The 14,011-nt window shown below is 45.6% G+C and overlaps 1 protein-coding gene across 1 annotated transcript; it reads left to right on the top strand.

Annotated features, from left to right (window-relative positions):
- The first annotated feature begins 7,672 nt into the window (after window positions 1–7,672).
- Window positions 7,673–12,236, top strand: LOC146618842 (uncharacterized). The gene is made up of 6 exons (XM_085370122.1): window positions 7,673–7,682; window positions 7,922–8,049; window positions 8,571–9,608; window positions 9,702–9,857; window positions 11,211–11,300; window positions 11,916–12,236. The coding sequence occupies exons 1-6, from the start codon at window positions 7,673–7,675 to the stop codon at window positions 12,234–12,236; spliced, it is 1,743 nt and encodes a 580-aa protein (XP_085226248.1).
- Window positions 12,237–14,011: the final 1,775 nt, after the last annotated feature.

Raw genomic sequence — 14,011 nt, 5'->3', positions numbered from 1 at the left:
GACTAAAGCATGGAAATGGTGGTCGCAGCCAGTCAGTCCCTTGTCTTCACACTGATTGCCCTTGCTCGTTTAAAACATTTAATGCCCTTAAGACCCATTTGTCTCGACACCATGTGAAGATGGTCACACAAAGTGGACCTCTTTCATTTACTTGTCTACTTTGCTGCTCTGTTTTTTTTAATTCAGAGAAGCAGTATTTTGAGCATCTTAACAACCACTTAAGGAAGTTTGAAGTAGTTGCATGTGTCTTCAAAGACTGCAACTTCAGTACAAATATTTATTCCACCTTTGCTACACATAGACACAGAAAACACCAGTCACACACCCTTGAGGATTTTAAAACTGAAGTATTAAAAAGCAAACCTAATGAACCCATGTTTGCTCAGGATGAGACCTATGTGGAAGAGAGCTTAGAGCTTTGGGATGGGGAACCACAGGAGTTGTCTCAAGATATAAAAGAGAAATTTGGCCATCTATTTTTAAAGTTAGAAAGCATGTTCAATGTCCCAAACAAATGCATTGATGAAATGGTAGATGAGCTTCAGTTTATATCCACCTCTGCATCTGGTCCACTTTTAAGAGATGTGGTGGTGTCCACCTTGAAAAGCCATAACTGTGATCTGGATCCAGCCATTATCTCAGATTTAGTGAAAAATCTTTGTGAGACACACCCTATAAGTACTGCCTTGGGGACAGGTGGCCCTTTCACAACTTATTACAAGAGAAGAGAATTTATGAAGAAGCATTTTTCAGTTGTTGAACCAGAAGAACACATACTTGATAAAAAAAAAGGGCAAAACCTTCCAGTATGTCCCAATATTGCCCTCCTTGGTGCAGGTCCTAAGTAAGTCTTTTCAAGAAAACACATTTGAAGGTGAAAAAAAAACTGAAAATGACTTTAAGTACCAGACATTTCGTGATGGATCTCACTATCAAAACAACAAGTTTTTCTCTGTAGAGGAGAACAGAGTGAGTCTCATCCTGTACATTGATGACTTTGAGGTATGTAATCCTCTTGGGACATCTCGAAAAAAGCACAAAGTCACAGCTGTCTATTGGGTGTTGGGAAACATTCCGGTGCAGTTACGTTCCACATTGACATCAATCTACCTTGCAATTCTGTGTAAGGCTGAAGACACCAAGCAGTTTGGATTCCAGCGAGTTTTAGAGCCACTGTTAACAGATATCCAAAGCTTGGAGAAAGATGGTCTTTTTGTTCCAGCGTTAGGGAAAGCCATTAAAGGGACTGTGGTCAGTGTGGTGGCAGATAATTTGGGGGCGCACTCTGTGGCAGGATTTGTCGAAAGCTTTGCAGGGTCATACATCTGCCGGTTTTGTGTTGGGGAGCGATCCAAGTTTCAGTCCAATGAAGTGAGATCTGGGTCTTTTCATCAAAGAACCAAAGATCAACATACACTGCATGTACAGACAGCTGTGTCTAGTCCAGATCACCCTCATTGTTATGGTGTAAAAAAACAGTGTGCATTGTCAGAAAAACTTGAGCATTTTCATGTTACATCTGGTTACCCTCCAGATGTTTTACATGATCTGCTGGAGGGCATTGTTCCAGTGGAACTGGCTTTGGCATTTGATAACTTGATCAAGAAAAAATATTTTTCTCTCATGGAACTGAATGATGCCATTTCCAATTTCCCATACAAGTGGAGTGATAAAACAAATCGCCCTCATCTCATTCCTGCTAACTTTTCGACTCGAAAATCAGTAGGGGGCAACGCACATGAAAATTGGTGCTTATTATGTCTTTTGCCTCTGATTATAGGTTTAAAAGTACCCCAACAAGAGCCTGTATGGCAGATGCTGATGACACTGAAAGACATTGCGGACCTTGTCATGTCTCGAGCCCATACTGAAGAAAGCATTTGCTATCTTGACAGCATCATTTCAGAACACCGAAGCAGATTCCTTGATGTTTTCCCCCAACATAAGCTCATTCCCAAGCACCATTTCCTTGAGCACTATCCTCAGCTCATTCGGGAATTTGGCCCCCTAGCTGCCCTCTGGACAATGAGATTCGAGGCCAAACACAGCTTTTTCAAGAAGGTGGTAAGACACACTGGTTGTTTCAGGAATATTTTGCTGTCTCTTGCAAATAAGCACCAGCTCATGGTTGCATATCATCAATCACATTCTGTCAAACCATCACTTGCAGTCACAAAAACAACAGAGGTCTCTTTAGATGTGCTTAAGGATGATCTAAAAGACCTGGTGAAATGCAGATTCCCTGCTGTTACAGCTGTGCATGTTGCCAATAATGTGTGCAGTTTAGGCACCAACTATGCAGTGGGAATGTTGTTGTGTTGTGGTTCCACTGCAGGACTGCCTGACTTTTCTGAAGTGTTACAGATAATGGTGATTTGTAACAAACTGACTTTTTTCGTGAGACAACAAAATACATGGTACAATGAACACCTGAGGAGTTATGAGCTGGAGAACACAGTGAGTGTGCAGTTACTTGAGCAAAGAGAGCTTAAAGATTTTTATCCTTTGGCTTCTGTCATGGTCTACGGTGGGTGGCTGGAGTTTCCATTAGGCTCCTGAACTGACCTGGGATCCGCCCCTGGGCAGGGCCAACTCCAGCTCCTGCACACCTGGAGCCTATTGCAGGCTATCAAGCCAGAGGGATTTAAACCACACATCGATGTTCACTCACTGCCAGTTCGTCATCAACCCATGTTGGTAACAGGTCTTGTGTTTCAAGTTCTCGCTGTGATTCATCTTACTAACTAAGACTCTTTTGTGCTACAGTCGCTGTACCCACCCTGGCTCACTCCACCTCCGGACTCGGAATACCTAGTGATCATTTTGGAAATCCCTCTGTGCCTCACCTGCCTGCCCTCCTGCCATCACACTCCATCTGGAGCCCCGGATCTCAGGTCAGCCTTTCCACGCCACTCAGCCTCCCCTGGATCTTCATCATCCCCCTCTCAAACACTCCAGGTCCCTAACTGCAAAGTAAGAATTGCTGCTCTTATACTGGCCACTTCTGAGCTGCCTTCACTACCTGCCTAACTTCTATATCCTCTCCCCTCAGTGTGACTGTTCCCCACTCAGCTCCGTTCCACTTCTCAGGCCTCGTTCCCTCGCCCTAGCCACGTTCCCCTGGGCACGCCACACCAAGGCTCCACGTCTCGTCATTTTCTGTCTTTGCCACGTTTCCCTTTTTTTTGTTCCCCTTGCACTTAACCGTAATAAACTATTAAATCATCTACCATCTCCGCTCTGGGTTCCTGCACCTGGGTCCTATTCAGTACCGGCCATCCGTCGCCGTGACAGTACGAACTGGCCAACAAATGGACTCAGCAGACCCAGTACGTGCAGCAGTCTCCAAGCAGGGAGCCATTTTAGGGGCTCATGAGCAAGCGTTGCAGGTTCTTGACACCCGGTGTCAAGCCATAGGCGAGACCCAGGCTAGGATCTTAGCTTCCCTGCAGGAGATTCAGTCGGCTCTTTCCCCTCCTCCAGGCCCATCCTCCGCGTCCCCTGCGCCCGTGGCAGAACCTCCCCAGTCCTCCCCAGCTCCGACCCCTTCGGGCTCCGTGTTTCGCGATGCTGCATTCCCAGAACCCGAGCCGTACTCTGGGGAGCGGGGCCGCTGTACGGCCTTTCTACTGAAATGTTCTCTCGCGTTCACGCATTCACCCCGTTCATTTACTAGCGAATCAGCTCGGGTAGCATATCTGGTGGCTAAGCTACAGGGCAAGGCGCTGTTATGGGCCGAGGCGTACCTGTCGGCTCACCCGCTCCCAACCTGCTCGTTTGATGATTTTCTGTGCGAGTTTAAAAAGACCTTTACTCACCCAGTATCGGAGGGTAGTTCTGATGAAAGGTTGCTCGGGTTGCAACAGGGGAGCCGGAGTGTCGCGGAGTTCATTATCGACTTCCGTACTGCAGCCGCCGAGGCCAATTGGCCCGATCATGCCCTTCGGGGAGTGTTCCGTCGCGCCTTAAACGACGAGCTCAAAGACCAGCTCGCTTCCCGCGATGAGCCCAAATCCTTTGAAGACTTGGTCTCCCTTTCCCTTCGGATAGATAATCGCCTGAGGGAAAGGGAGGCAGAAAAGAACCAGAAACATCGTAAACCTGCGCCTCGTACGTTTTCACTTCCTCCACCGTCACGTCCGGTGTCAACATCCGCTCCCGTTTCCGTGGAAACGGACGCCGCTCCGGAGCCTATGTTAATCGGCCGCTCTCGTCTCACACCAGAGGAGCGAGAACGACGGCTTCGGTCGGGCGCGTGTTTTTACTGTGGCTCAGTGGAGCATAGGTTAGCGCAGTGTTCGGTTCGGCCAAAAGGCTACGCCCGCCGGTAATTTCGGGGATACAGGTGGGCGGATCCTCTTTCAGTTCCAAACCCCGGTTAATTCTACCAGTCACCCTGTGTCTAAATAAGGTTTCTCACCCCCTCCATGCTCTCGTTGATTCCGGAGCAGAGCAAAATTTAATAGATTTAGCTCTCGCTAGACGCCTTCATTTGCCACTCAAGACTCTCGATCCTCCCATCCCTGTTACCGCATTAAACGATCAAATATTCTCTCAGATAACCCATCAGGCTGGCCCCGTAACCCTCATCACCTCTGGAAACCACCATGAAGCCATTACCTTATTCACCTTCTCTTCTCCTGATTCACCACTCATCCTAGGCTACCCCTGGCTACAGAAACACAACCCTCATATAGACTGGTCTGGAAGTAAAATCGCTAGTTGGAGCCCCTTTTGTCTAGCCCACTGCCTCAAGTCTGCCCTACCGCCGGGGGCCCCTGACACTAACACCTCGGGCGTTGATCCGGTTGACCTCACACTCGTCCCACCTGAGTACCATGACCTCCAGGAAGTTTTCAGTAAAGACAGAGCGTCGTCCTTACCACCCCACAGGCCTTATGACTGCGCTATCGACCTTCTACCTGGTGCTCCGCTTCCCTCTAGCCGGCTATTCAACATCTCCAGACCAGAAAGAGAGTCCATGGAAAAGTACATCCACGAGTCATTAGCTGCAGGTATCATCCGCCCATCCTCCTCTCCAGTGGCCGCCGGCTTCTTTTTTGTGGAAAAGAAGGATAAATCACTCCGTCCATGCATAGACTACAGAGGGTTAAACGACATCACCATTAAAAACAAATATCCTTTACCCCTTATCAGCTCAGCCTTCGAACCCCTCCATGAAGTCACCGTATTCACCAAACTGGATCTCCGCAATGCCTACCACCTTGTCCGCATCAGGGAAGGGGACGAATGGAAAACGGCTTTTAATACGCCCCTAGGTCATTTTGAGTATTTGGTCATGCCGTTTGGGTTAACCAATGCCCCCGCTGTCTTTCAGAACCTGGTCAACGACGTGCTCCGTGATTTCCTGAACCAGTTTGTCTTTGTTTATCTTGATGACATACTCATTTTCTCCAAGACCCCCCAGGAACACCATGTCCACGTCCGAGCAGTCCTCCAACGCCTCCTGGAAAACCGACTTTACGTCAAAGCCGAGAAATGTGAGTTTCATGCACAATCTGTCACTTTTCTTGGCTATATACTCGCAGGAGGGCAGGTGAAGACTGATCCAGCCAAGATCCGCACGATCCTAGAGTGGCCCACGCCCACGTCACGTAAGCACTTACAACGTTTCCTCGGCTTTGCCAATTTCTACCGGAGGTTTATTCGCAACTACAGCCAGGTAGCCACTCCTCTCACTACACTCACATCCACCAAAAGACAGTTCATCTGGACACCTGAAGCTGAGGTAGCATTCAGTAGGCTCAAGCGTCTATTTACTTCAGCTCCAGTATTGTGTCACCCAGATCACTCCAAGCCATTTGTTCTAGAGGTAGACGCGTCCGACGTCGGCGTCGGAGCGGTCCTTTCACAGCATTCAGGTTCCAAGGCCAAGTTACACCCATGTGCCTTTTTTTCACGTCGACTCTCGTCAGCTGAACGCAACTATGATGTAGGAGACAGAGAGTTGCTGGCTATTAAGTTAGCCCTGGAAGAGTGGCGTCACCTATTGGAAGGAGCTGAACACCCATTCACCATCTTCACAGATCATAAAAACCTTACTTACCTCAAAACAGCTAAGCGTCTAAACGCCCGCCAGGCCCGTTGGTCTCTGTTCTTTGATCGCTTCAAGTTTTCCATCTCTTTCCGTCCAGGTTCCAAGAACGCCAAGGCTGATGCCCTGTCTCGTCTTTACGACCCAGACGCTGAACCCACCGAACCAGCTCCTGTGCTTCCTGCCTCCTGCCGCGTAGCGTTTTTATCCTGGGACATAGAGGAATCCATCCAGCGTGCTTTACTGGATGAACCAGACCCTGGCACAGGTCCTCCGGGCCGCCGCTTCGTTCCCACAGCAACCCGTTCGGCTGTAATTAAGTGGGCTCATACCTCCCGGTTTTCCTGCCATCCTGGAATCGGCCGCACCATCGCACTACTACGTCGTCACTTCTGGTGGGCAACTCTGGAACATGATGTGCGGGACTACGTCTCTGCCTGTGACGTGTGCGCCAGGAACAAGACCCGAAATCAGCGACCATCCGGTCTTCTGCAACCTCTAGCCGTACCTTCTCGTCCTTGGTCCCACATTTCCCTGGACTTTGTCACTGGACTGCCTAGGTCAGCAGGTAAAACAGTGATACTCTCCGTGATCGACAGGTTTTCAAAAGCAGCTCACTTCGTTGCCCTGGAGAAACTACCCACTGCCACGGAAACTGCAAGACTGATGGTTGACCACGTCTTCAAACTCCACGGGATTCCTGCCGAGGTCACTTCTGACAGGGGACCTCAGTTTACATCCCAGGTTTGGAAATCTTTCTGCTCTGCCCTGGGTGCTCGAGCCAACCTCAGTTCTGGTTACCACCCTCAAACCAACGGGCAGACTGAGAGGCTCAACCAAGAGCTGGAGTCCATGCTCCGCTGCATGGTTTCCCATAACCCGGCTACCTGGTCAGCACATCTCCCATGGGTGGAGTATGCGCACAATTCTCATGTTTCCGCATCCACTGGTCTCTCTCCATTTGAAGCGTCCCTGGGCTATCAGCCTCGCCTCTTCCCTGAGGAAGAGGCTGATTTGGCTGTGCCTTCCGTCCAGCACCATCTCCAGCGCTGCCGCCGCGTCTGGACTCGGACCCAGGAGGCACTGAAGAAAGCTGCTGCCCGCCACTGCCGCTATGCAGATCGTCTACGGTCGCCAGCTCCTCGGTACGCTCCAGGGCAGAAGGTGTGGCTGTCGGCTAAGGATGTTCCCCTTAAAGTTTCCTCCCGCAAGCTGGCTCCTCGGTTTATTGGGCCGTATGTCATCCACTCGGTCATCTCGCCCTCTGCTGTGGAGCTCGAGCTTCCTCCCAGTCTGCGGATTCACCCGGTTTTTCATGTTTCCCAAGTCAGGCCTGTGCTGTCCAGCGTGCTGTGCCCGCCTTCCGACCCCCCTCCGCCCGCCCGGCTCATCGATGGTCATCCGGCCTATACGGTTCAGCGGATCGTTGACGTCCGTCGCCGTGGTCGGGGTCGCCAGTTTTTGGTGGACTGGGAGGGGTATGGGCCTGAGGAACGTGCCTGGGTTCCTCGCTCGTTTATCCTTGATCCTGCTCTTGTCTCTGATTTTTTCAGGTCACGTCGCGGGCTGGGGACCGGTCGGCCGCCGGGTGGCGTCCCTTGAGGGGGGGGTACTGTCATGGTCTACGGTGGGTGGCTGGAGTTTCCATTAGGCTCCTGAACTGACCTGGGATCCGCCCCTGGGCAGGGCCAACTCCAGCTCCTGCACACCTGGAGCCTATTGCAGGCTATCAAGCCAGAGGGATTTAAACCACACATCGATGTTCACTCACTGCCAGTTCGTCATCAACCCATGTTGGTAACAGGTCTTGTGTTTCAAGTTCTCGCTGTGATTCATCTTACTAACTAAGACTCTTTTGTGCTACAGTCGCTGTACCCACCCTGGCTCACTCCACCTCCGGACTCGGAATACCTAGTGATCATTTTGGAAATCCCTCTGTGCCTCACCTGCCTGCCCTCCTGCCATCACACTCCATCTGGAGCCCCGGATCTCAGGTCAGCCTTTCCACGCCACTCAGCCTCCCCTGGATCTTCATCATCCCCCTCTCAAACACTCCAGGTCCCTAACTGCAAAGTAAGAATTGCTGCTCTTATACTGGCCACTTCTGAGCTGCCTTCACTACCTGCCTAACTTCTATATCCTCTCCCCTCAGTGTGACTGTTCCCCACTCAGCTCCGTTCCACTTCTCAGGCCTCGTTCCCTCGCCCTAGCCACGTTCCCCTGGGCACGCCACACCAAGGCTCCACGTCTCGTCATTTTCTGTCTTTGCCACGTTTCCCTTTTTTTTGTTCCCCTTGCACTTAACCGTAATAAACTATTAAATCATCTACCATCTCCGCTCTGGGTTCCTGCACCTGGGTCCTATTCAGTACCGGCCATCCGTCGCCGTGACAGCTTCATACACCCTTGCAGGAAGACGCCTGACAACTTTAAAGCACCACATTTGCCTATCTTTTTGAAATGTGAGGAGAGAAGCTTGTGAATAAATGTCTGTATTTCTCTTCTGTTGTTGCAGCTTCTTCCTGTTGATATGGCACCCTCAGCGAAACTGCGGATAATTTTTGGGGAGGATGATGTCCACAAACTACTTTTACCTGCAGGCATCCCAAGCACACTTCAGGACCTCAATGATGTTCTTCGAGAGACATTTGATATTACAGGACCATTCACTGTTATGTACCAGGACATGGATTTCGATGGTCAGTTCTTCACTTTGACCTCGATTGAGGAAGTACAAGATAAAGCTAACCTCAAAGTAGTAAAAACTGAACCAGTAATCTTAAGTCTCACTACTGTGGACATGTCAGAAGTCGAATCTCCAGTTCCACTATCTACAGAAGCAAGCTCCTCCTCATCTGTATGCGACACAATCCTGTTGTCCTCCCCAGATGAGAGTGGACCATCCTACAGGTCTAAGCCATGGCCATTTAAGTTTGAAATACCAGACTTCTCTTATGATATAGACCTTGCACTGGAAGCAGGAAAGCAAGCTTATGAAAATGATGGCACACTTTTGAACAACCCAAGCATAACTAGTAGCATTCTTGAGAAGCTTGCAGAGACTATATTTGGCTTCACAGCATATCCAACTGGTGTCCAGATTTTAGCTGTTGCTGAAGCCTTGGTAGCAAAATACCCATGCCTCAAAGAGCCAGGGTCTTTTAATGGCCTATATGGTTGGCAACAGAGGATAAAGTATAAAATGGGCAACTACAGGGCAAAGTTAAGAGGTCGCCAATTAGCCATTCCAGAGCTCGAGGTGAACACACTGAAGAGACGATGCTCCAGTGAAGAGGGTTCACTTAAAGGCTTTAAAAGGGCCAAAAAAGCTGAAGTCAACTATCTGCCACCACTGCCATTCGGTGAGACTGAGGAAACCTTAGAGATGGAGAGACTAGATTTGCTGAAGGAAATGAAGAAGAAGAACAATGAGAGGGCAATTAATGAGAAAATGGAGAAGTCTTTCGCTATGAGAAGAAAAGAGGTTGTCAAGGATTGCCCCGCAATCCAAGACCTCTTAGAGAGGTGGCCTTCTCTGTTCTGTGAAAATCAGGTAAATCCAGTTCTTGTTCATGCAGCAACTAAGTGTATGTGAGATCTCATGAGTCATCTTTGACATGATTTTGTGTTTTATCTCTCATTTCAGATCAAAGAGGAGTTTAAGCGAATAACCACAATCCATCTGGAGCGAACGTTTTTGTCCAGATTGGACGGGTACACCACCAAACTCCTGGAGATATTTCGAAGGAAGGGCGGGACTGCAGGGACCAAAATAAAACCAATGTTGGACTCACTCAATAAGGTAAAATTTTAAATTATTTTAATTACATAATCTAATGGAAAAGATGAGGTCATACACACTGAGAATGTATCACTCTTATTTAAAGGACAAGTTTGTTATTTTAAACTTAAAGCTTTGTTTTCAGATTGTTTATGATGAAATCGAACGATTTTGATTGAAATTTGGACACATGCTGCTGGCCGGAGCTTTTTTGGTTTCTGTGGTAGCACACCCCCACCTCCACAATGGCTTCATACAAAGACGTGAAACTCACCGAGTGGTCAGGGGTGTTCACTGATATGTTCACACACAAATCGTTGCAAAAATGCTTTCCAACAGGTGTTTTACCATTTGTTGTAAAACTGGACCTATTTTTTCAAACGCCTTACACCTGTACATTCTTCCGCCGAGAGCTTGAATAATAGAATGGAATAGCGGCGGACTAATACCGTACATCACAGCACATCTAATACAAGTCAATGGAGTTGGACAAAAACTACAATAAAAACCAGTTGGAAAGTATCTTTTGCAGCGATTTTTGTGTGAACATATCAGTGAACACTTCTGACCACTCGGTGAGTTTCACGTCTTTGTAAACGACAGTTTTATGCGTTTTAGGAAGGATTGTTCCAGTGCACCTATGAAGCCATTGTGGAGGTGGGGGTGTGCTACCACAGAAACCAAAAAAGCTCGGGCCAGCAGCATGTGTCCAAATTTCAATCAAAATCGTTCGATTTCATCATAAACTGAAAACAGGGCTTTAAGTGTAAAATACTGAACTTGTCCTTTATTCTGATCACTGTCTGTGTTGGCTGAAACTGTTCTCCTGATCCTGACACTGTGGCCACAATTAACAATTTATGCACATGATTGTCTCTACAAGTGTATACAAACCTGTCATCTCTCCCTTAATATGCGCTCAAAAGCAGAGAAATTTACAGAATTTTCAAAGTGACCCTCTGAGTGCAGCGAGATCCCTTCCTGCTGCCCATAGACTCCAATACAATTATTTCCCAAAATATTACTCTTGTGTGTGGGAATTCCTGTCCTTGACTGGTTAATATTGTGATAGGAGGTACTGATATGTTGCAAAAAATTCATTTGCATGTCCAGTGATGAGGCAGAAAACTTTCCTCACTGGGCAGAGACAGTTTCTGGACCCACAGATTATGACATGCACTGGACTCTTGTCTTAACACACATCGTTGAGAAATTCATGTTAAGTTGTACACTTCACAACGTTAGAATGTAGCTGCAGGCTTACATTCTCCATGGGTAACTTTCTGTTTACATCTGTATGTGCTGTTATGTATGTATGTTACATATGTTATGTTGTGTATTTTCTGCAATAAATTTTCTTTTTGGGTTTAATAGCATCATGTCGATGGCAGAAGGGACATTATCATTCGTTGCTTAGTTGAGTATCTTGGAGAGAGTGGAGAGGAGCTGATCAAAGACCATCAGGTATCTGATGATCATAATGACTGTATTAAAATTGTCTAACCTTATAATCTGGTCTTCACTTGTGATGATATATTGAAGGTCAAAGATTCTCTACACTCGTGATGTTTTTTAAAAAAGACTCAAGATTAATATTTTCAATCAGGCTTTTAACTAATTTCTTAAATCTTTATGCTCTTACCCTTTATTTTTTAAATCATATTTAATCTTTATCTTATCTGCCTTAAACTTTAACTTGCCTTTTGTCTGGTTTTTTTCTGACTATTTAACGATCACTTATTAACTTTATTTTATGAGCAAAAGAGTATTTAATTTGATTATACCTTTATAACCTATTTTAATGATTTAATGGTTCTGGTCTACCAACACGCGTGCCGTCCCATGGACAGCTCCAGGCTGGATGGCCCCCAAAAGGGATTTTCTTTGTCTCAGGGTCAGCCTCTGTGAAGCACGTTCTGTAACTTTACGTATGAAAAGTGCCATATGAATATTGTTTGATTTGAGTATACTAAATTGAGTATACCTCTTTTTTATTTTTACATTTTTTTTCTCTTAACCTTTTCTTTTACTTGGAATCTATTCTAGTTATTTCTAATTGTGGTTTGTTTGTTTTCACAGGAGGACGTCAGCCAAGAAGCATTGAAAGAGGACTGCAGTAATCACATGATGAAGATCATCGTAATCCATCCCAATGTGGCACAGGAAAACCAAGATCCTGTGAACGTGTCGGTCATCATTGAGGGGACAGAAATTCTGGAGGACTGCGGAAGTGTGACAAACGCTTGCCTCCTGCTCATGGGTGTCATCTATGCTGTCAACTTAAGTTACCCACTGAAACTGAAATATACGTTTGAGGCATTTCAGAAGCTGTTTCTTGAGCTTGACATCCTTAAAATGTCACCAAAGGTCCAGTCTCTCCACAAGAAACTTTTAGCGTGAGTGTTCCAGTATTATTTGTGCTTTTGTCCAGTACAATTAATTTGTTTGCATTTTGTCTGTTTTCTGACAGTAATTTCAAATGTTGCTCAGTTTTATACAAGTTCTTTCTGTCCTGAACGTTCTGAGAATGTCTGCAAAGGTAGTGATTGCAACTGTTAATGGACAGAGTTGATGTATGTGTTCTGAAAGTTGATTAGAAGAAAGGGGACAGTGCACACTGAGTTTTTGAATAGCATGTTTGTTTTTTTTTTGTATATGTGTATATGCTCTGTTTTGAAATTTGCGATCAAGAAGTTCTATGGCCATGTTTTTTGTGGTTATAATGTTATGTAGATATTTTAAATATATCTATGCCATTTCAACTGTGAAATAAGTGTCTCTTAAGCTGCAAATATTTGTTTTGGAAAATATTGATTTATTATTTAATAGAATAATAAGAATATTTATTCAATTCGATTAATATTAACTAGTACATTCATAATAAATATTACTTAATAATTACATAGAATATAACAAAGAAAAGATGAGTAAGAAACACAAAGAAATATCAGCAATGTTCACTTGGGTTTTGTAATTGGATGCAATGGTATTCTGAGTAAAAGTTACAACCTATAGATGAGTATTGCCAGTGCAATTTACTTGTGTAGTTCACATAAAAAATAGATGGTTCTAGTAAGTAAATATTACTTAGAAATAGCCCGAGTAAAGATTACAAGCACTTTCTGTGTGGAAAAAGTTGCCTAGCTTTTTTTAAGTAAATGTCACTCCAATTTTTTTTCAGTGCAGTTGCAAGTTCTTTGTATTTTCATTTGGAGTTTTCCTAATAATTCCTTCCTTTCTCTTATCTCTCTGTGTTCTCCCTCAGAGTGACTTCATTCAGGTGTTTTCCTCTGTTGTAGTTTAGTTCCTCTTTTATCCTGATAGCCAGTTTTCTCGCTTGTCTTTTTTTGCACAGCCTCCCTTTTTCCTTTGTCATGGTACTCTCAGTAGCTTTACAGGTGGCTTTCAAAAGCCACAGGCTAAAACTTGTCAGTTTTTTCTCAATACCATGGCATATTAAATATATTATGTACATATCTGGGATTGCTGAAGTTCTTATTAATAGCTGAGCTATGTTGCTCTTCTTCCTCTGTATCTCCTGGCATGTCCTTGTTCTTTAGATTATGGCTTTGTTTGGATTTTTGTGTTTTGTTTGTAACTTTGATCAGCCACAATAAAACCCTTTCGTGTTGAATTCCGCCTGCAGTGCTCTACATTCGGCTCCTCCACTCCTACACACTGATTATGACACCCCTATTTTTCAGAGGCAATTCCCTAAGAGCTGTTTCATGAAGAGATGTGGGATATTTCTGTTGTATTTCTTCCAAAAGAACTCACAAGGGGGCTTCAAAGTGGCTCTCAGTGTAAGCAAAAGTGACCATCCTTAGTCTCCAAAACAAAATATCACACAAAAGATGTTGATTCTGATATATTTTGAAAAACTAAAAAAACTAAAATAAGTTTTGTGCATTCAGAAACAAGAGGTGGATGGTGATGTTGGAACAAAAAACTATGTGGACTTTATAGATAGCTACGTAACCTTCTGGGCGAAACCTGTACTTGTTAGGAGAGAGATGGCATCCATCCCACTTTGGATGGAGCAGCTCTCACTCTCTGCAGCTTCTCTCCTCCTGTTACCCCCTCAAACCCTTAGAGACTCTGTCTGCTCCCTGACAAAAAACAAACCAAAATCAGCTGAAATAATTTAAACACAAAAAATTCCAAAGAAAGAACAA

The sequence above is a fragment of the Diplotaxodon limnothrissa genome, linkage group LG14, assembly GCF_057381915.1.
Source record: "Diplotaxodon limnothrissa isolate DT_005_m linkage group LG14, D_limnothrissa_male_GT1.1, whole genome shotgun sequence".
NCBI classification, from domain to species: Eukaryota; Metazoa; Chordata; class Actinopteri; order Cichliformes; family Cichlidae; genus Diplotaxodon; species Diplotaxodon limnothrissa.
Note: the sequence above shows the minus strand (reverse complement) of the source record. Positions and strands in the feature narration are given on the sequence as shown.